Source organism: Alosa alosa, chromosome 14 (genome assembly GCF_017589495.1).
Source record: "Alosa alosa isolate M-15738 ecotype Scorff River chromosome 14, AALO_Geno_1.1, whole genome shotgun sequence".
Classification (NCBI taxonomy): Eukaryota; Metazoa; Chordata; class Actinopteri; order Clupeiformes; family Clupeidae; genus Alosa; species Alosa alosa.
Genome location: NC_063202.1, coordinates 17,492,000 through 17,516,024, shown reverse-complemented (window position 1 = coordinate 17,516,024; position 24,025 = coordinate 17,492,000). Strand labels below are relative to the sequence as shown.

The 24,025-nt window shown below is 40.2% G+C and overlaps 1 protein-coding gene across 5 annotated transcripts in view; it reads right to left on the bottom strand.

Moving 5' to 3' along the window:
- Nucleotides 1-427: 427 nt before the first annotated feature.
- Nucleotides 428-24,025, bottom strand: part of LOC125307434 — a 28,492-nt gene continuing 4,894 nt past the window's right edge. Inside the window, exons 3-13 of one of the 5 annotated variants that reach the window (XM_048263409.1) lie at nucleotides 16,077-16,091; nucleotides 15,809-15,948; nucleotides 9,696-9,831; nucleotides 9,342-9,611; nucleotides 5,347-5,643; nucleotides 5,072-5,241; nucleotides 3,696-3,746; nucleotides 3,212-3,253; nucleotides 2,825-2,851; nucleotides 2,149-2,202; nucleotides 428-1,253 (exon numbers count right to left, since the gene is read on the bottom strand). In XM_048263409.1, coding sequence (XP_048119366.1) covers nucleotides 1,020-1,253; nucleotides 2,149-2,202; nucleotides 2,825-2,851; nucleotides 3,212-3,253; nucleotides 3,696-3,746; nucleotides 5,072-5,241; nucleotides 5,347-5,643; nucleotides 9,342-9,611; nucleotides 9,696-9,831; nucleotides 15,809-15,948; nucleotides 16,077-16,091 — 1,436 coding nt within the window. In that variant the 3' untranslated portion in view covers nucleotides 428-1,019. The remainder of the gene's footprint in view (nucleotides 1,254-2,148; nucleotides 2,203-2,824; nucleotides 2,852-3,211; nucleotides 3,254-3,695; nucleotides 3,747-5,071; nucleotides 5,242-5,346; nucleotides 5,644-9,341; nucleotides 9,612-9,695; nucleotides 9,832-15,808; nucleotides 15,949-16,076; nucleotides 16,092-24,025) is intronic. The other 4 variants (XM_048263414.1, XM_048263410.1, XM_048263411.1 and 1 more) reach the window with 4 other exon arrangements.

Genomic DNA, 24,025 nt, shown 5'->3' with positions numbered 1-24,025 from the left:
AGTTTAGGTAACGTTACTAGCATAATGGACGGTTGGGATTAGTTATCGCCGCCGTAGAAACTAAATCACCTGGGAGCTGGCATGTTATTATGAAATAACCGAGCATTACACAGCGGTGGGCCTAGATTGGTCGCGAAAACCTAGCACAGCCTGACCCCCTGTAGCATAGGAATTTGCTTGACTGTCTAACACGCTGATGAGTATAGCAGTCCGGATCAGCATGTAACCTCTGACCACTTCCAGACCAATACGTGTTATGTTTAGGAACCGCCCGAATTAATCGGCAGATGGAGGAGACCTACAGTATATATTCCTAAACTTGAGCGCGTGTCACAAGAAAATGAGTTAGGCATTCTCATTAACAATATGCATTGTGGGCGTATCAACCCACTAAGGATAACAATGTTACAATGAACCGAAACTTTTCTAATATTGAGCAGAGTCAGATTTATTAGGTTTAACAGAGGTTTATAATCAATTGATATATTTCCAACAGCGCGCGGACAGCTTCACGATTTCCTTCGACCACTCCCAGTTCCCTCATTGGTCCTGACGAGTGACGTCATTACAGATTCATTTGCGGTCTATTCCATCCTGAATAAACAAACATATTACATGCTTCATCCTCCGTTGCATTATTCATTAAGATAATTCTAAAAAGATTTCTGTAGCTCAAACAACTCAGAATTGTAGTTGAGAACGTCAGTTAGTTATAATGGCCCACGTATTTAAAAAATGACGGGTTCAAATCGGGCTGGGCTCAACTACAGTTAATGTGTCGGGCCGGGTCAGGCTTGGGCACAACATGCACGGGCTCGGGTAGGGTCGGGCTTGATTTTTTGGGCCCGATCTAAGCTCTAACTACATGGAGGAATGGTGTTTTGTTCTTTTTTTTGGAGAATGACAGGAAGTGAGTGGGAGAGAGAGTCAGGGTGGGATCCGGAAAGGACGACGGGGCGGGAATCGAACCCGGTGTCGCCGGCTGGGGCCATGGTGTTTTGTTCTTAACAGAAATCAGTCTAGAAGTTGAGCTTGGCCGAAATGTAGGTGCTGCTGTCAGCAGCGGTGGAGTCTGAGAAGAGAGGAGCGTTGGACAGGAAGTCATCCAGGCCATTACCCCAGGCTCTCGGCTGGTACTGCAACCCAGGGTCAAGGGGTGCACTAGGGGCAGTGTGAGCAACACCATCACCACCTCCTCCTCCTCTTGCTCCTCCACCAGCTCCACCTCCAGCTCCTTCTCCTTCATCTGGAGCCTGTTAGAGGATAAAGAGAGACAGGATGGCTGTGCCATTATTTTCCTATTTCCAGTTTGGATATGTTTTTCTCCCTAGATAACATACTAAAATGTACACACTTCCCTATATAAAAGACCACTTCAAGTTGGCTGATTAGTGAGCAAGTAAATGCAGCATTTGTGTGTGTAAAACAGTCAAAAGCACAATACTTCAGAAGGAGCAATGGGAACGACTGTACAGTATAGACTGAGAACAGTTGGGAACATAAGTCTGAAGACACATTAAATAACAATATAACAAGGCCTGTCCCAACATGTGATGCAATTTCTTATTCTCAATTAGCTGAACTAATTTTCTAACTGGCTGATAAAACTCATCTGATAACAATTTCACAGGAAGGTATGAAAATCAATGGACTGGTGTTATATCCTTCCACTACCTGTTGGTGGTGCTGTTTTCCTCTTTTTGGATGTTGGGTGCTGGGCAGAATGTAAATGGTTGAGTTCTCTTCTGTTTTTATTGTTAGAGATGAGACTTATTGCGGGTGGGTTAATAAAAACCAAGAGCTTTGGAAATGACTAGTTTCCACCCGTTTTCGGCATTGCCATTTTCTTTACACTTTTTTCCTTATTTTCCACACTCTTAAAACAAATGTGTTGGAAACAACACAAACTGTGTTGTCCCTATCTGGACATAGATATGTGTTAACAACAACGCAAGTTGTGTTGTTTTCAACGCATCCATTTTAAGAGTGCTATTCTTGTTTTAGGATTTATTACATCGCCTAGACATAAGCCATGTTGACTCTTCGTCATTTATGTTTGGTCAGTGTGCCTGGCCGTAACAACTGGTCACATAATTCTGCAGGTCACTACTTTGTTGTGTGTAGCACTCTACAGAAAAGAGGACAAACCTCGGTTGGAGCAACAGGAGCCACTGGACTGGGAGCAATGTCAGGAACATATAGCTGAAAAGACACAAACACAATCAACCTGGAGGAGATAAATATAGTTCTACAAACACAAAGGTTAGCATTACAACAGCACAACATGACACAACAGCAACATTAATTCAAGTAATATGAGATGTGTAGGTTTGGTTGCCCTATAATGTCCTATAATGACCTCACATTATAATTTATACTTTCTCCTGACATATTCTTGTCATCTATCCTCAGGACACAATTAGCAAGGTGATTCATTCAGGTAAATATAAATAATAGAATGAATGAACTGAAAGCAATATCAAAGGAGACTCTAAAAGATAAAGGTGCTTACATGCCTCTATTCATCACTATATGGTTCCATAAAGAACCATGACTGTGTTGAACCTTTATATCAAGCAAAAGTGAAAGTGTTCACATTGTAAATGGTTCTTTAGAAAGACTATTAATACATTGATATTATAGATAATATCTTTTCTTAAATATTTTCTTAACTTAATAACATAAATAACTTATTTTCTTTAAAGAATAGCCATGAGGGTTCTTTGAAGCACTACAAACAGGTTCTTCTATGGCATCACTCTGAAGTGTATATAGACCAATGTGAAGAGGGACATGAATTTGCAATATTTGCGAGCTTGCAAACCTCATACTGGGCCACTGTGCTGTACGGCTGAAAACAGAAAACCATAAAACAAAGTCAAGAAGAAACCAGCAAAAATGAGCATCTACAAACATAACACCAAAATGTCAAGACATCATAGCAAAATGAATTAAGAGTGCATGGAATGGGGAAGTAGTGGATGCAGACTGAAAATTATTTCAATCTGTCTTATTCCGTACATGCATCAGCCCTTATCTGGAACTGCCTTACTCTAAAAGAAAAGTCGCTTTGGACTTTTGTCCAAGAAAAATGTCAGTGTACATGGAAGTGGAAATGATAGTTTGTTGCAATGAGATTGATAAGAAGATTGCTAAGGAAGACGGAATAATCATAAATGTGAGAGGAATGAGTGCTGGTGCTTGAGCTTACAGGTGGACTGCTCTCCCAGGGGTTAGGGGTGTTGCCTGAGGACTGTGAACAAAGAGCAAAAGTGACAGGATTTTACTAATTTTTTTTCACACAGGGAGCATTTTTATGTGTGTCTGTTTTGCCTCTGCCTGCTACAGTATAGGGTTGACATCAAGACCATTGCATCTCTTTAATTATGGATGCTACTGACTCTACCCACCTTACAGGAACTGTAACCACTTTAGGAAAGAAAAGAATTCGTATGTATGTTTAAAAAGTCGTACATTTAAATATGTCCCACGAAGGACCATGGTGGGAATTATCTCTTTACAGGTAGGAATTCATTTTTAGAGCCCCTTTTGTGTTTCCTCCCAATACTATTGCATTCCCTCCCAAAGTCAAAAGTATTGAGAGGCAACACAAAAGTATGGCAAGGGAATGCAAAATTTACACACAGTATATATATTTTAAAAGTATAAGCCAAAGCATTGGTCAGGTCTCTCACCGATGATGGAGGTTGCAAGGGGTCGTCTGGTCCAGATAAAGTAATGGGATCCTGTAACAGAATAGAAACTTGGTAACATCAGGTACCATACCTCTCTTTTCTGGTCATGTTTTAATCTCATAGCTCATGCTGTACAGGACAAATTACCTTAGACCAATAACATTTTCATTCATTTATTCATTCTGTCAGTCAGTCAGTCAGGGCCTCAGTGTCCATCAATCGTGTTTTTTTGAGCTAACACCCCCAACCTCATTTTTAGAGCGCTTCAGTCAAGTGTTTATTGTTGCTTGGTTATGAAGTTTTGATTGGTCATCGAGAGAGAAGTGACATTGACGAGCCCAACGCTGTTCTAAAAGTTGAACAGATTTCAACTTTTAGTGCTGCGGAAAAAAAAAAGGTCAGGTTTTCCACCGAGGGCTGTGAACACTAAACTTAATAGGATTGTATAGAAAATAGCCGCCATCACAAAAACGTGATTGGTGGACACAAGCCCTAAATTGCACATCTGATTTAATCATTTTGCTGTTGTTCCTACAACATCATATTCAAGTTTGTTAAAGTCATCTATGCAACTGACCAATAAGGTAGTTGTGATAACATACCTTTGCGACTATGAAAAAAAGACAGAAAAACCTTGCCCAGTCTGGCTCTGCCAAAGATCTTTGCTTCTGTGCCTCCCGGCTTACACATTAGTGTATATATACATTTCTTTAATATTATATGACAACTGACTTTGAGCAGATTTACATCACATGAAGGACCAGAGAGATCTAATATAGCTAGATATATAATTTGATCAATTTAACTTCAAATAATCATATTGTGAATAGCTAATCAGTTCATATAAGGAATCTGACATCTTTCAAAAATGGGAGCAATACTTTCCATTTATATTTTAGTTGAGCATATAGTCAACTGGCCCATGGATGTGGAATTTGGCCATAATAATAATAATAAAAAAAAAAAACACAAAGATAAAAAGGCTTTACAGCAGGAGCGCCCTGTTTTTTTTTTTTTATCTCTACTTAGTATATTTTATATTATTTCCAATAATTGCTGTTGTTTACATTATTACCAACAGTTAGATTCACTGTTATTCAATTTAAGTTTACACTACCTCCACCTTCACACACTATCATAGTGACAGCTCACTCAAGGGGTTGTAAGGGCTAGAAAATCATTCTCAGTGCTGTTTTTGTTCCTGTATGTATTGTTGCTTTTTTGTATGTGTTCAGGCACCTGGATACCTAAATGTCCCTCAGGATCAATAAAGACTCCACATGAACACAGTTGTCCCAAAGCGTGAAGGTCACATACTGAAACCACTAAACCTCTCTTCCTATTCCACCCCAAAAGCCAATGAACACAATACTCACATGGAAATGAACAGGTGGTTCAGTGTCTGGCGAAACAGCCGTAGATTCGGCTTTGTCACTGTCGTCACTGTCACTACAGACCTTGCAACAGCACCAGCAACAACACAACAGCCCCGCCATGACACCAGCAGATATACCCAGGGGCATAATTAAACTCTTCCAATCGAACTCTTTGAGAGAGAATAAGGGAGAGAGAAATGCTCACATGCACAGATAGGGATTCATGTCGGATATTAACTGCATGACATAACAGTAATACAAGGTACGCTACTGACCAGGGTCTCTCTTTAGATACATGGACATGGCCAGATGTCCATTCTTGTCGCGGATCTCGTATCGTCCTGCGTCACGTGGCTGCACTTTCAAAATGCTGAACCACCCAGTGGTCAGTGTTAAGCGACCCCTGAAAAGGCTGAAAGCCTTATCGGTTTCCACGTCGTTCTGGAAGAGCGTATACTCCTCCCCATGAGGCGTGAAGTAAGTAATGACAACCTCATGTCTAGGGATGTCAACAAAGGTTTGCCAGATATCTTTGATGTCTTCATCAGCCACATGAGCGTGTTTTGTTTTTGCTGACGTTGCACAGAGACAATACACAGAAGACAGGAAGATAGATGACAAATCGTGGTTACAAAGCAATCAGGAAATTAATACAACATGTGTTATTCAGATACTATCACCAGACAGTGTTTCATGGCTGTGGCCAAATGTATAGGTTTCAACTTCAACTTTAAGGCAAGTGTGACCTCTCATCACACTGTGACCTCTCACCACACTGTGACCTCTCACCAAAAGGTCTAGTAATTCCTCTAGTTTTGATACTCAGAAAACTGCAGTTTTGACACTTCCTGAAGATCAGTGTGGTGTTCACTAAAGGTTAGCATCATCATCAATTCGCAGCACAAATTTGTTCAAAACACTTCCAAATAAACTCACTTAAAGTCTGTTCTTATCACAATGAAGTCAATGGCGGAGACCAAACTCTTAAAGGTTGTATCAGCGATTTCAGGCCCAAAAAAGGCCCAAACATAAATGATCACATTCATTTAATCTTTCCTAACGATCCGCTAGCTGCCTGCCCCATAAACAGTCCGTCAAAAAAACGCGTCTCTGTAGGCAGCCTAGGATCTGTACACAAAAACAATTGCTACCAACAAGGGTTGGCAACCACTCAAAAGCAAAATAAAGTGTTTCAACCAATAACCCACGAGATGCGTGTTTAGGAGAGTTTCAATTGCACGGGAGGGAGGGAGTAGCGAGCTAGCTCTCTGTTTTGTTTGAACATCAACAGAAGTAGCCTGGCCAATGGCCATCCCCTTGGTCTACGCTTCGCTTCGTCAAGGGTCTGGCATCTCAGCTACGATTGCAAGCTGGAGGCGTGGACTCTGTAGAAGTTTGAAACGATTGGATCTGATTTCACCCAATCGCTAACGTTTGGCCGTGACGTATGTTACGCGCCTGCTCGATCGTGAAGTAAGCTACGCTATGACGCTCACCAGAAATTGCGTGCGCTGTACACAACAACCATTCCCCACCACCAAGACAGAGTGAACAAGATGGATGTAAATGACAGATGCCGGCTTTGCGATACAAATTTAAGAATTAGTGGAAGAATAGCAAATAGCAGATTACTATTCGACAGTAAGGTTGAAGATATCATATCATCATAGATGTGATCATTGAATTGCTTCATTAACTTCCGCCATTGCCAACTCCTCCAGGACTGCAATTCGAAGACAGAGCAGAATCTCGACGTCGTCTCTCACAACTCCCGCCTCCTGCTCGCTGATTGGCTCGGGGTCAAATTGTTCGTTGCGAGCGAAGCCAATGGCCGGAATCCCAGACAGAGGGAGATGAAAATCGAGCGGAAGTACGTAGGAAGGCAAGGCCAGGCTACAACAGAAGTGACGTATCCCCGCTATCGCTGATACAACATTTAAAATAGATTAAGTTATAAAGTTAGAGTTGTTGGAGGTTAGCTGCTCGTCAATAACAGCTACTCGTGGATACATTAGGCTACTATTAATTCATTAACAAGGACATAATGAAATATCCCGATGAAAATGTAAAACTATTTTCAAAGGCGTAAAAGGGTTTGTCCAGAGGAGAAATTGAACAGCACCGTATTAGCTACAGCTCTCCTCTAATCTCTGCTGACTGTAGCTATATTAGTTAAGATGGTGCTGTGAGAGAGTCAGTTAGTGCAGAAGTAACAGTTGAGATGGGTAGTAAACACCGAGACAAGTCAAATCAGGGCAGGGGACAGGTCTCAGGAAAAGGGACCTAATTTGCGTCAGCCAAATGTAATGTAATGTAATTTCTGTCAGGCCATTGCGTTGTGTTAAAAGCCAAGAACAGGCTTGTAATTTCACCATTTTGGGGGAAAGGCCACTTGGCCTTCAGTTGGGCATATTTGGTGGGGGGCACAAAGGCCACATGTCAGGGCACCAAGGGCAAAGTTAACTATTTCAATCATTTTTATAGCCTACTGTATAGATACAGTAGGCTATAAAAATGATTGAAATTGTATTTAGCCTATTCAATAGACCTGCATCACTGTATGGAACATTACAAAAACATGAAACATCTAGATCCTAGAATTTATGATTCAATTTAATCATAGTATTTATTTGTCTCGCGAACTGTTCACCAAATGGCTAACATCTTTTAAAAGCTGAGAAAAAGCTCTTTCATGTGATGTGATACTTGTGATGCCTGTATGACGAGTAGGCTACTTCGCAAGTAGTTCAACTGAGAAGAATGGGAATCTGGACGCACTTACTTTCTTGCCGTGCACTGTCACTTTTCCACTGCGTAAAATGCTACAATAATTTGCGCTGTGAAAGATTATTTTGTCAGGCCATAGGCTAATAAAATACGCTATTAGTCCGACGCAAACCAGAATATTGAGAGAAGGGGGCACCAAGGCCACAGTGGCCTGTAAACCTCTGATTTTCAAAGGGGCATCTCGGCCAACGCAAGGGGCTACGACGGCCATGGCCGCCGTGAAATTCCTACCCAGGCCAAGAATATATTAAATTATAAGGAATTATATTACATAATAGTGAAGCAATTCCTTTGTATTTGAGATATCAAACTAGATATTTTGTTTATGCAACACCATGGAAGAATTTATACCTATGGCCTTGGCATCAATATTCAACAGCTTTTAGCACTACGACAGTACTCAAAACCCGACTAAAAGGGTCATGATCCCACCCAATCAACAACGTTACATAATGTAATATCAAGCGTTCCAAGCATGCATTGCCAATATCAGAGACTTCATTCTCCATAATTATAAGTCAGTATCGCATCAGAATGAGTTTGAAGCCTTTATTTTAAAGCTGCAGTTGGCAAGATATTTTTAATCATATTTACTGAAACTGACACTATGCTCCGACAGAACAACATAAATCAGCCGGTTTTAAAAAAAAACCTGCACGTCTACCTCCACCTAGAGCCTGTTATTTGTTTTGCAAAAATCCACAGCTCCCGGTTCTTCTGGTCCAATCAGAGCAGGGCTGTGTGAGATTTGACTGAATCATAAGGTGCAGTCAAGTCTGGTGCAGTCTGGTGTGCATTGACGAGCACAAACTCAATAAGAGGGTGCTCGGTGGTAGTGGGGGAGGGGCATGAGAGTTGTTGCTTTCAGTAGTTTTGTTAGTTAATTTGTTTATTATGATTTTGCTCACATTGGTAATATATATTTTGGTGATATTCTTTTGCTCATTATTTGTTTAGTTAATTGTTTTGATTAATATGTGTAGTCTTTATTTTTGGTTAGTTTACTAAAATATTTGGTTTAGACACCTGGGGGCAGTAGTGGGCACAGGTAAAGGTGAATATAGGTAGGAAGTAGCAGGAGGCCTGTATGCACCTGGGTGGTGGGCACATGGTTTTTTACCAGCGCGAGAGATGCCGTGTATTGTTTGCTGCAGCTGGAACTAAATAAACCAGCCAAAAACCCGAATCCAGCCTGGAATTGATTTTATTTCTTGCCTGCATACATTACCTGCCCAGGGTGCCAGAAGTTGTCGTTTGATTTAAGTTTAATTTTATTTTGTTAACAAACGGCCACTACAATTAACAATTTTGGCTAAGTCCCCTCAATCTGTCAAACTTGCCAACTGCAGCTTTAAGGTTGAAATAACTGCATTGTGCTGTGTGAAGTTCCTTAAAAATAAGAAATATGGTAACACCTTGTCTTGTTTTACCTCTCTAGCCATACTCTGCTCCATATTCTCAGCAGATGCTTCATTGCTCTTACCTTGAACAGTGACCACTGTATCAGTGATATGACCTCCACTTTCCCTGAGAAAAACGTATCTGCCCTGATCAGCCTGGGTCATCCTCTGTGCTCTCCAGTAGCCAAGCGCAACTGTGCCCCTGGCACCCTTCTCATTCTTGGCATTTATCCGGCTCCACAAGACCAAGCGTTTGTCTGAGAGGTGAGGGTCGAACTCCAACACAGATGCGTCCGACGGCACATCCAGTTTGATTTCGTCACCATAATCCAAATCTTTATGAGAGCTGCAGTCTAATAGAGATAGATACATATACTAATTATATAATAATTACAACAACCATAACAACAACAACAATGGTGTTACAATATACTCACCTTTAACAATTAATCTGATGTGATTAAGCTTCAAACGTACATTCCTTACTGCCCAATAATATTCCCCTTCATGCCTTTTCATTACCTCGGGTATATACGGTTCATTGTCCTTAAATGGATACTGGGGGTCTAAACTCTGGAAGAAAAGAAACATACTCCATTTGTCACTGATGCCCCCCCCCCTAAATTCTTTGTCATGTGTGGCCAAAACATACAAAGATTTAAAAATAAATCAATAATATTGCATCATACATCAACAACTGAACATATAGAAACATTATTAAGATAAATCCTTACATTGCATTTAAATGTGATGGAGCTATTACTTAATACACTTTTTGTCAATCATGTAGTGGGCAGATATCCTGTTTTTTTTCCCATCAATGTATACTGTTTTACAGTAACACTGAGGGCCCTATCATACACCCGGCGCAAAGCTCGACGCAAGGCTTGTTCTGATCTTACACCCAATAAATTGATGAATTTCTCGCCATATGCTCCACTTTTAGTAAACCTTGCGCCCAGGGGTCTGGTAATTAACGACATAAGGTGTGGTCTGGCGCATGATCCAAAAATCAATATCTTACACCCTCTAAAGATCATTATTATCACTATCTATAGCAAAAGGTGCATATAAAGCACAGCTAAAGTCGCACTATCACGAGATGTAAGCAGCCTTTAGCAACCAGTCCCAAACAACTCTTCTGCTTTTTCAGGCAGTTAGTTTTACTTTGCCTATGAGTTCAAATAGTGCTTAATAGCATAGGCCATATGGAGCTAAACCATTTCACCATTCTTTGATGTCAATATTGGTGGCGAGAGCCCCAGCTGTGGCACAACTGGCTAGGGCACCTGCACTATAAGCCGGCGACTCGGGTTCGATTACCGCCCCGTGGTCCTCTCTGGATCCCACCCCGACTCTCTCTCCCACTCGCTTCCTGTCATTCTTCACTGTCCTGTCACATTAAAAATCGGTGGTGAGTAGGTCTAATTGGTCCGTGTAACGCTTTGCAGTGCTATGTTCTATTTGCAGAATTCACATTAAAAAATATAAAAATAGGCTTAAAAATCCGTTATCCATTCTTTAGGACGTCACAGTAAATGGGTTATTGTTGCTTATTTTGATTTTCAATTGAGCACAGTTTCAATTGAGCACAGAGAACAGTTTCTGTTCAGAAGTTAAAAATTTAAATGATGCGTCAATTTTCTAATTTTCCTTTTTTGCGCTTGTGGCTGAACTGAACCACGAGCACCGGGGGGGAGAACACCATCTACCTGGGCCAGGCTATATGGTGGAAGAGAGCGCTGCCTGAAGTTGTTTGTGATTTTGACTCATTACTTTAGAGATTAATAACTAAAACTTTGCCGATTTTTGGGAGAAGGCACGTAAAACAACTTTCAGCCTATGTTGAACATATCTACAGTATATTTGAATACAATGGCCATGCCATAGGCTACCATAGCAAATAATTCCCCACAGCAGAATGCTTTGCCATCGACGTCAGTCTAGGCTATACAGGCTACCCCAAGCACTGTTTGACATGGCATTTTTGCTTATTTAACACTTTACGCTAGACTAAGTTTCATTAGGCTAAACGAAGACACAACAGTGAGCCTAATTTATCAGTTTATCCATTTATTAATTTTAACAGCAAATAGCCTACATTGGCCTGTAGGCTACTACGGCTCAAGTCCATTGGTAATGCTCATGTAGGTCTCCAAAGCCTCCCAGAAGGTAGCGATTGCTTCTGATGTCAAGTAGGCTAACGACCATTTGGATATGTTGTAAAATAGTTGAAGAAGTTGTGGGACGTTTACATAGCAAACTGCATGTTTATTTTGTCCCCCATCCCTGTTTCATTCATTTGGACCAGCAGGTAGCCTACGAACGAACAGGCACGATCCACTTTTGTTGAAATAATTCCAGAACGGTTTTATTCAGAGCTGAAAATGCAATGGTAGCCTATTTGACAGAAGACAGATGTAGGTTGCTAGTGACAAAATAGTTGTCAGTGTGGTACGATTTCTGTAAATTACTTTTATTCAAGTGTTTCAATCATCCCAGCTCTTCCTTATGGCTAGTGGTGTCTCATTTCCAAAGAGAATATTTTCACCCCATGTCTTGCCACTCGGTTTTGAGTGACAAGGGCTAGGGGTAAGATGAAAGTGTAGGGGAAGGGATAAAACAGAGAATTGAGATTGAGTCTAGTGCATTATCAACAGTAGAGTTGCCAACTTCCTCAACCCCAAATGAGGGACACTTAACATTGTGCCACATTTAGGCCTATAGCACAATATTGACAATGATAAGTATATTAAGTTGGTGTAAACAAACTTCATTCCTGTGGAAATAGAAGCATGTAATGATGCTAGCTTGATATTTTCTGTTTGCAATTAAAAGTGAATTATGAACCGATAGTCACCTAGCTATCTGAGTGGAAAGTGTTTCAATTGGCAAAGCCCTGGGCGGATTATGAACTTTCGGGCCCCTGGGCCCAGATGTATTAAGGGTCCCCCACTAATTGTCGTATATGTGGGAGGGGGGTTTGGGGTGTCCTCCCCCAGAAAATGTTTAATTTGTTTGATGTGATTTTCTGTATTCTGGTGCATTTTGGGGATGGCCAATACTAAATTCAATCGGATTTATAGCCTACAGTACATCCTGATTTGTTGATATTGAGGCAATGATTCCATGCAAAGGCTTGGGCTTCAGGGCCCCCTGACCACTTGGGCCCCTGGGCTTGTGCCCGGTAGGCCCGTGCAGTAATCCATCCCTTTGCCGCAAAGCCTATTCATGTAAAGGCTTAAGGGAAACGGATTATTAAGACTCACCAATTCAATTCCATTACACAAAGGCAAAGACCACTCTTCATATTTTATCACAGTCCAAATCACAGTGCCTCCAGCCTATGTCAAAGTGCCTTCACATTTTATAAATGGTCAGTAGCCTAGTCTGAACCAGATAACTCCGCAATCTCCTCACATTGTTTTTGTTGTTCTCATGATTTTCTTTTAAAAGTTTCTTATATTAAAAAGGTGAAATCAAAAAATGACAAGCCAGCTGGAAACTTGCACCCTCTCGTTCCCAATTAAAATGAGTAGCATAACGTTCAAGTTAGATCTGGTGCATAGGCTAATGAAGACTGAGAGGACCCAAAAGGTATCATCGTTATGCAAGATGCTGTTGCTGCATTTTTACATTGTAATCTTTATCTAAGAAGAGTGAAAAGCAGTTTGCAGTAAAGCTTCTCTGGCTAAATTGTGATGCCCCTTCTGTCCCTAGGTGCCGTGTGCACAGTGCGAGATGCGCGTGGTTGCGGCGGCACTGGACACTTTGTTCCAGGTGCGTTTACAGTAGCCTACTATTGACAAGTTAACAAGGCCGATGAGCTGTGATTGAAAATCGGGACTGGAGCTGTCCCTGACGGGACAAATCAAAATCATCCAAAATACGGGATGTCCCGCACAATTCGTGACGGTTGGCAACCTTATTCAACAGTGATATAGACAGGTGCACAGGTGCGCACCGTGCTTCTATCATCCACAAATGCACACATCCATGCAAAACATTACAGATTACATGATTACAATGGGAAACATAATTAGAATAAAGATATTACGGAATAATTGTGGTGATGGTGAATAATTACTCATCTCATAATGAGTAATTATTCACCATCATTTGCAAATTTGTAATGACGGAGAGGCAAAATTGAAGCACAGTACGCACCGTCACGAGATGTAAGCAACTCCTCTGCAGGATAAGCATTTTTTATTCAGTCGTTCGAACATTATTGGGGTAAGTGTTGCATTTTCCAAGGCTATGTTTTCTATGGTAACCCATTGTCAGGCAATAGTGAAAGTAATTAACTTGTATTTACTGTTTTGTTGTTGACTGACACCAGGGTGAAGTTAGTTTCACTTTGCCAATGAGTTCAAATAATAGTGCAAATGTGTGTCTATACGATACTAGGTTTTAGTAAAGCATGCTTTAGTGCAGCGGTTCCCAAACTTTTTTTTCCCGCGGACCACCTTGTACATCCTCCTGCTCTATTTCTCTCCCTCTTTTTCTCTTCAATCGCTTTAGGCCTTTTGGACAGTGTCCCTGTTTTTAAGTCAGTTTTCCATGATTGCGTAGCCTTCTACGCGCCAGATATTCTGGCTGCCCACAGGAAATCACGTGCATTGTTGGTAGCTTATTTTTTTATGAAAACATAGCCTATTATAGTTTACAAATGATTTCCTTTAATTTCGCGTTTCCATATCATTATAACCCGATTCAAAATTATTTATTATTTATGAATTAATTAGATTATTAATTAATTAATCATTTTTAACACCTTTCCGACATTGCCCTTTTCATCTTGTGTAACCCCTAGTGGCAGCTCGCGTACCACCCTTGGACCACCGGTGGTACGCATACCACAGTTTGGGAATCCCTGCTTTAGTGGAATAACTGTTCAATACGGTCTCACATGCAAGACTCTATTCCTCTGTGGTTCCATGTTGGTGGAATGAGTTGCCCAGTGCTCTCCGTTCCTGTGGTAGTTTTGGGTCGTTTAAGAGGGGTCTAAAGACATTCCTGTTAAACATGCACTTAGTTGTTTAAGCGCTTCTTATGTGTTATGGTTTGTATAATATTGTTTTATTTTCATTAGGCTGTTGATTAATTTGACATCATTGTTTATTATTGATATTCTCCTTTATGTAGTCTTACCATCTCATTGTTTTTATATTATTGATTGAATGGACATTATTGTTTTATAATTGCTTTTTCCCTACTTTTCATTGCTTATTTTATTAGGCTGTTGATTGAATTGATATTGTTGTTTATTATTACTATTCTCCTTATTATAGTTTGACCAACATTCTAATCTGTTCCCTGTTCAATTTTAAATATTATGTTGTTTTGTATTTGTATGTTGCTTTGGACAAAGGCGTCTGCTAAATCCATAACCATAACCATAACATGCAAGCAGATTCCTTCAAATGCGCCACTGACTATGAAAATACCGATGAGCTGTTTAAAATTGCACTGAGCTGTTAAAGGGAATGACCGATGTCATTCTCATTGGTTTAAATTATGTTAAGCCCAAAATACACCCACGACTGATTGAAAAACCAAAGAACGACTTGTTGCGCCATCCACCCGACGTTTGATTATTAAAACACTTCCTATGTGGACTGGACATCCCACTAAATTTAAATAAGCTTTTCGCCAGTGACCATGCATTTTAGACTGTCACAATAGGGCCCTTTAACACTATCTTGGTGGTGTGTAGGTCTAATTGAGTGCCTGTCACTTTAAGACGTTCGTGAGGGAGGAAAGCTTGCCGTTTTAACAGTCCCTCAGTATGGATGCAATTCTTAATGTTTTTTTAAATGGAATTAGTTAAAATAAAGGTTTGTACTTCTATTCCTTGGGACAAGCCCTTTCGAGTCTTAGAAAATACTTTGGGATTTTGCAAACATTCAGTGTCAGAATCAAGAAAATGAATATTGAGATATTGACATAGTGAGATATTGAGATATTGACAAGCAGCTGTAACTAAGCTTGCTAAGCTCGACATCCAAACAATATTCTAACGTTTGCTTAGACATACGGCTTGCTTGCATAACTTAACTTAGTTCGGTCTCCACAATTTACTATGTTGTGATAAGACCTTAGCAGAGTTAACTTGAATGCAGCAGTTTTGAACAAATGTGTGCAGCATGATAGATAGATAGAGATAGATAGATAGATAGATAGATACTTTATTGATCCCCAGGGGAAATTCAAGAACCATAGTCATGATGCTAAGTGGAATTAATAGCAATTTAACCTGTTGTCTTCAATGCAATGCTTCTATGTGCCAACAACAATCCTTGAACAATTGTTAATGTTATGCTAAATGTGCATGTAGAGGAGGGGTGGCGGGTCCTTTACGAGAGAGAGTGGGGCGGGGCAAGGAAAGGCTGCGTGCCTGAAAAGTGCTGCTAAAGGATTTTATCTGATTTAAATAGTACAACATAGAGATTTATTGTGTGGCGGCCCGTGTTGATCTTGTGGTGGCCCGCCACAGACTGGTAAATGTGAAATAGGGAAAAGGGAAACCCTGCATCTCCCCTATTACCTGTGTACCCGTTGCAATTTTCCTCTCCGACCAGTTTTGGACGAAGTACAAGTTTATGTGCTGACTTTTCAGTGAATCTTCAAGTTTAAAATAAAATGGCGATCCAGGACATACTTGTTTCACCTCTGTGCGACAGTCCACTGCAAGAGAAAGAAAGTAGAAAAAGAGATTCATGGTGTTATTGTCATATAAGACCTCAAATAAATAAGTTATAAATACTTCTTGATTATCCAAGTCAGCAGACTGGGGGAAACCACTGGTTCCTTACCTCCTGGGGCAATTCCTGTAGAGTAAAACAGATCAGATTATCTTAAGAGAACTGTAACATTTTTACTAGTGTTGTTTATACTAGTTATAATAATACAATACAAATTGTATATTCATACATTCTGACGAATTAAACACAGTTCAGGCAATCAAAATGACATTATGGATACTGAAAATGAAATTATGATTGTTAATAACTGTATTGTAGATAGGTCACCAAGTACTGTCGGCACGAAAAGAAAAAAACAATTAGTTCTACCAACAGCTAGAGCGGCCAGCCAGCTACAGTGCTACATTTTGGGAGCATGTTAATGAGCCTCCATGTTCATGCCTCCAGAGTGTAGCACTGTAGCTGCCTAGCAGCTCGAGCTACGTAAAACTGACTTTTTGTTTTTCGTGCGACAGTACTCGCAGGACCCTCGAGAAACAGAGGTCTATGTGAAAAATTGCCAGAATTCTCCATTAAATTACATTGATCTGAAATGACACCTACAGTATGGAGGAAGATAGCGTCGATAATATGTGAAATTGAAAGCCCAACACACTTTGGCAAGCATACGCAGCTGGACCTGATGTGTATTGCAGTAATTCAGTTTCTCTTAGTCAAAATGAACATTGCACATATCCACAGCATTACTCTTGCACTCTATAAAAAAAATGTTGTTCGAGGTGCTTGGGTCATTTATATTTACTCATTTGAATTCATGTTGGGTTGGTTTCTGCTATCCAGCATCTGAGCTAGTGATTGAGGACAGTGGCCCCTCGTCTTCTTTACCAGATGTGTTATCTACCCAGCAGCTGGGTCAGTTCAACTCAGTGATTTCATTATTTCATACACAGAATTTTCATTTTTTGAGATATCCAGTAAATAATCACTTTTGCTGTTCATTTGTATGGGTCTTTAAGTTTCCAGTGCATCATTCTTTCTATCGACAACTGTCATTTCAACTCCCATTACCAAGGATCCAATTATTGCTAGTCATAAAATTTCAGATATCCAAAATGAAAAACAATCCCAGATATTCAAAATATTTTTTGAATATTCATAACGTTAATAAGTATAGTAATAGCTGATTGGTCTTTTCAGTAGGCCTATTCTCACAAATGTTTGGGAACACATAGGCCACATAGGAACACATAGGAAGTGGCAGCAGGGTGAGACCCCATGTGATCGTTTGCCTTCCCCATTCACTCTTACATAAGAAAACATGGAGAAAATGTGTAGGTTCAACGTAGGCTAATAAAAAACTATTTTTGAAGAGGCACAAGAAGACTAGTTGTCAGTGTAATGTCGTTGAGTAACGTTGACAATCCCATATTAGTGTAGCCTAACGTAGGCTACCCAGCAGTGGAAAGTCTACTGTTAATGTCCTCTCCACGCTTCTTTCAACAGACGCGCAATGAGATGTCAATCATCAGTAAATCAGTGGCAGAGATAGTGAATCAAATTTAGAGTGGCATCTGGGAGTGTCCATTCAGACACCTCTCTCGATCCGGACAATCCTCTGATCTGTGTGGGTGCGTAAATGAAAATTGACAGGTGTGCACAGCTGCCGTGCACTCGCCAAGTGAATCGGAGGAAGCCTCTTTGGGACATTACCTCAACCAAGGGCAACCTAGCGGCGAGCGCAGCGCATACCGTGTAGGCTACAATGTGATAGGCCCTTAATATAGCCAAAGTCCTTTTAGGCAAGTCCCTCCACTTGGCGGCCATATTGCAACGCTTTTTGGGCACTCATCGGGCATCCTATTCGGCAGAAATGTGTGTGCGCAAGGCTTCACGACACCAATCTTGCTCCAGCAGCGAGTTCACAACAAATGATTGCCACGATGTCTTCACAACACACCATATGATTGGCTCAATGTATTCACATCACACCACATGATTGGCTCAATGTATTCACATGTCGACGTTTTGCCGAGGAAGGGGTGGGATATGTGTAGATAACGGCCCCATGCATTTCTATGGAGGATTTTTTGAGTGCTGTGTCTCCTTATTAGAAAGTCTCTGATATAGCTAGCCTACTCGCTTAGACCATTGTCAAGTCATCCGGAGAAATAATCTTTGGTCACAGCTATTGGCCGATTTCCACCTCCCATTGACTTACATTGAATACATGTAGGCTAAACAAAACGTCAATATGTGGTTAAATTAACGCCACTGACTTATGCCAGCAACCATTTCACTTTGATAATAAATTACATTTTGGTACAACATCTATAGAGCAGGAATAACAGAATTTGGCTTAAGCAGTGAGGAAAAATGTTATGCAAAGTGTTAGCCCCTAGACTGTGCCCATTGCCTAAATTTGCGGTCGTTTAATGTCGAGAGTAATTACATTTCAAAACGTACCTTAGTGATACTCCACAATTAATTAAGGAACGAAGAAAAACAACATATATCAGATGGATTACACAAATAATTGACAAGGAAGTACAAGATTATTCGACGGTCGCTTCTTCTCTAATAAATGTAATGGGCCACATTACATATTTCAAGCCACTAGATGGCGGCATTTCACTGCACACTGCCTTTTTCGAGTAGCCTGGAAAAGCCAGACCCTGATAATCTAGAAAGATTAAGGGTCTGGCAAAGAGCAATGTAATGGCCCAACTCGAGGGGCGGCAACAAGAATAAAAAATCTCACTGCATGCAATTGGTAACACTAGACCATGTTTACTCTGAATGATTTCGGACTTCAACGCAATCGGATAACACTACGACCAATGTGTACTGTCCTCCAACGTTGCAGCGCTGTCTTTATCAGTTTAGCTGGTTCCCCGGAATGCAAGGGGAAAAAGTAACGTGCATCATTGCTCTTTGCCAGAGTGTCTTGCAGAGACGATTCCATTGTGCTCTCGCGAGAACTCTGGATTTCCAGGGTATTTTTTGAGCCTTTTTTGGGAAAAGCAAGCAGGGAAAAGGCGTCATCTGGTGGCCGTGCAGCGCAATAGCACCATGAAATATTTAATTTAACAGGAAATTACGGTAGAAATCTTGCTTTTTCTTACTAATTATTTGTGCAATCCCTCTGATATATTGTGTTTTTCTTTTTAAACTTCGTTCATTTATAAATTGTAATGTAATATGAAGGTATGGTTTTGAATGTAATTACTCTGACAAGTAAGGGATAACGGCCACCTGTTATACGTGACCCCCTTCCTCTGATCCCTTGTCCCTTCTCCCTGGTTTTTTAATAACTTTTGGAAGTCGATACCTACACCAGATGTTTTTCTCAGTCTGACCTATTGGTACAACCTAAAACACGGCAATAATTAACCATTTTCCTTGACGATGTTAGGGATTTACTTCAGTGCCTAATGCTTTCTAATGAGGCGAGTATCTCCAATATGGCGATGTCCAGATCTGATGACACGCCGTGCAAACCCCTAATATACAGCATCACAGTCCCGCCCACAGCCGATGCCAGAAGTAAAAATTCAATGCAATTTCTCTATTGACAATTGCGGTATAAGCCATAAAAACTTAACTGCACGTGGTAGACTTAAAACCAGCTCCGGCTGTACTAAGTGATTGTATATGCTCATATAGACGCCAAAAGTTCATGGGGCACTAACCTTGTTTTTAGATAAATGTCTTTTAATCGCGATCTCTTGGATAAGTACTTCATTACCCAAAATCCTGAACAATCCCACAATCCCACAGTGATGTCTCTGATTGGTGGAAAGGCCGTTATGGTCATAGATTGAAACTTTCTCAACGAAAATTATTGACAAAGATGGCAGAGTCTTTTACTGCCTATGGCGAGAATCTTAATGTGATTAAAAACTTTCTAGACGAATATTGGTATCAACAAGGATTGTGGTTTATACATCACACAAACTTAGTCAGGGCCAATACACTATCAAATAGACCACTGTAAATGTTAGTTTAAACACTCAAACTTTTCAGGTAGCCGACAAGCTAACCTTTAGCATTTCCGACATTGTATGTCAGCTAACATTAGCCTACATGCTGCAACACAGGTATGAAATATATTATGTTTTAGTGAATGTCCAAAGGTGTGAAAGCCACTTTAAATCGGGTCACATTATTGACTGTTGTGTGTCCGAGAGTCAGCTTGTGGGTTTTGTAAGGGCCAGCATGAGGGACAAGACCTACAAAGTTGTGGTGAGTTAAGCAGGGAGATTGGTAACGTGCTGCTAGATAACATTAGCTAGGCTACTGTAGCCTTCATACTGTATGATTCATATCAATCATTAACCTAGGAATACTTCTTTGTGCATTTAATGAACATTTTGTGTAATAATTCACGGCAAATTAATAAACTGAATATGGTGGTCCAAGAGCAGACCATGCACCGGTCCATGCATCAGCCCGACTAAGCAGTACAGCATAGGATGACAGTCAGGTAGGGGTGGGCATATCGATCCAAATATCGATAGTATCGATACCAACATTGGTATTGGTATCGGATCGATACCAGCGTGATGGGATCGATACTTTAATTTTAGTTCACTTTCAATATCTCTTAATTTGTTCAAAATGTTCCTGTTTCACCAAGGGCTAGTCTACAGTCATGCAAACACCATTCCTTTCACATTTTGCATGCCCGCTTTGCAATGTTATGTTGCTGAAATGTTTGTAAACTATTAACAGTGGAAATCATAAAATCATTAGTCATAGAAATTTATTCAAATTTAGTATATTGATGTTTTATTCATGTCATAAATCATGACACACTGTTCTCCCCTATATAAAAGTATATAAACTGCTTTTAGTCACAAATATCAGTATTGGTATCGGTATCGGCAATACTGGCCCTATATTTAATTGGTATTGGATCGAAACCAGATTTTACAGTATCGCACACCACTACAGTCAGGTACAGCACTGCACCATGTTGCTAACATTAACATTAACCGCTTTCACACACACAATATAAAATACACTATATTTACACGATTACTCCTGAAATAACTTTGATTAACTGCACATTCACTATACAAAAATCACTGTTTGGAGGAAAGGGTTTGCGTGCTGTTGCTGGTATTCAAATGGCAATATTCGCCCGTTTCATTCTTGCTTATAATTCAGTGAGGCGTGGTGGTTTATGGGATGAGTAGTTCCTTTGCTCAGAAATGAAAATAGATAGATAGATAGATAGATAGATACTTTATTGATCCCCAAGGGGAAATTCAGGGGGTCTCAGTAGCATACAGACATCACACACAACATGCACTTACAGCAGAAATGGTAAATATAAGTATAAGTATAAACATATAACCAAACTCCACTGTACAATAGAGACAGTAGGAGATAAGAAAAACTAACAAAACTAAATACTAAATATAGCTGCAAGCAGCAATGAGGGGGCCAAGCAGTTGAGCAGGAGTTGTCATGGCAACCCAATGTTGTTACATTATACACACACCCAATTAACCCCCTGTCCCATACACACACATACACAGATTAACCTCCTCTCCCACACACCCCAATAACCCCCCACCCATATGCATTCCTGAAACATCACCAAATTTATTGTGCGTAGTCAGGTTGTAGTCACGAGTCCAGATTAGAGACCGACCGATTTGGGTTTTTCTAAAGCCGATGTCGATACCGATTTTTAGCGGTCGGAGTCAGCCGATGGCCGATGTGACCTGCCGATTTTTTGGGCCGATATGCTATCGTATTATCCTTATTAGGCATGCTAAAAATCATACTAGTAAGAGGAGGCACAACACTTGTAAACTTCACACGATTTATTGAAAATTAAACATTAAAAAATCAACATATGATAAATAACATATGTTCTATATACACTATATATTTATGTATATAGTAGAAATATTATGTAGGCTATTATATAAAAATGATGATAAATGATAAATAACATATGTTCTATATATACACTATATTTATGTATATAGTAGAAATATTATGTAGGCTATTATATAAAAATGACTGTAGGGGCCTACTCATCGATAACATCAATAATTAACAAATGTATGACTTCTTGCAGTCTGTTAGTCTATTAATTATTCATTTTAATATGTTTAACAGAGTGCAAGAAGACTTCCATGATGTGACAACTTCAGATAGACGGCAAAATATTGTTCAGGTTATACAGTTTCACTGTGGAACTTCCATGCCTTACCACAGACCTAGGTTTCAACAATATAAAACTGTATACATCGCGAAAACAAATTGACACGGGATGACAATGTTTTAAAACGTTCACTTGTTATTTGTGCGTCCTCTTTTTCCTCAATCATTTCACTTAGATTGTCCGTTACTTAAGTTTAGATCGTAACATAGCAGTCACCGGCGTTGAGGGCGGGGGCTTGCATAGTCGACGCATTCCCAACGCACTCAGAGCCACAACGCTAAGCAACTTTCATTTCTTCTTCAACTCCGATGCAGTTGAAAACGAATGAACATATATGTGTTATAAAGCGTTCACATGTTAGATTTGCGTCCACCTCTTCGTGGTGGTGTAGTGCTGCTTAATTGAAATGGGATAGGCAAAGGGTTATCTTATATTCGGCTATTACGTGTGGCACATTTATTGGGCTTTTAGCCTCTTTTAATTTATTTGATGAGGAACTGATAAATATGGAGCCCCGGATATGTCATGGAGGGAAAAAAAAATAAGTTGTGGCCACGAAATAGCAATTCGTTCCCACAAAATAATAAGTTGTGGCCACAAAATAGCAATTCGTTCCCACAAAGTACTAATTTGTGTCCACGAAATATTAATTCGTTCCCACGAAATAGGTAATTTGTGGCCACGAAATATAAATTCGTTCCCACGAAATAGTAATTTGTGGCCACGAAATAGGTAGGCCTATAGGCTGTGCACTGGACAGCTGGATGAGAAAATCAAGCGCAACTCCTCAAACAGGAACAGTCGCTGTCACACAACAGGGATATGGTAGAGTGCTATTTTAGGCTGGGAATGAAATACAAAGACATTTTGAAAAGCCTGGCATTGGAGGGATTCATTATTAGCGAGAGGCATCTCCACAGACTATTAAGAGCCAGGTCGCTGCACCGTGAATACGACTTGAACGCGTGTCTCTCTGTTTGTGTTTTTTTATAAAGGCGACGTGAACATTTCCATTAAAACATGCATCAGATAGCTGGAGGTGAATCTTCATTCCCCCCCTCCCCTCACTCTCACTTTTTCCCCATCCTCATCTCATCTCACCTTCTACCCACACACCCATCACTGTTCCATTTCTTAGTTATTATTTGCATAATACCCGCTGATGAAATCATATATCGGGCACTTCTATCTTTTGTAAAACGTCGTGTCGTCGCATAGGTGCGTGACCCGAGGACCTGTGCGAGATAGATGGACGGTCAGGAGCAACGCCGAGGCTGATGGAGAACCGGGACAAATGAAACACTTGAATGAAATGAATGAATTGAATGAAACGTAATTTACAAAGACATTGTAAAACACTGAAAGTTAATATTTTGTCACTAGCAACCTACATCTGTCCTCTGTCAAATACAGTTGCATTTACAGCTCTTATTATTATTATTAGTTATTTGAGAAGTCGAACGTGCGTTATGTTTCATTCGTCCCTCCTGGCTGGGACAAATGAAACAGCATGGGGGACGAATGAAACATACAGCTTAAATTATGTAAACTTCCCACAACTTCAATATTTGACAACATACCATGAATGGTACTTCAAGTATGTGTTATTTTAGATAGATTGCTGCTGGGCTATATGTCTTGGTTCATGTCTGTTAACATTGCCGTCATGGTGATGGGCGTATTTCGCGGTTATGGAAATAGCATGCACTATGCCATTAATATAGCTAGAATAATGCATGTTTCGAATTATATAATGTTTCTATAGTACAAAATGTTATTTCACTCTGTTTTTATGTGGTTAAAGCCACCACACATCCATCCACACACACATAAGTGCCCTTCATGACCCACAGGCCGTCAGTCTCCATAGGTTAACATG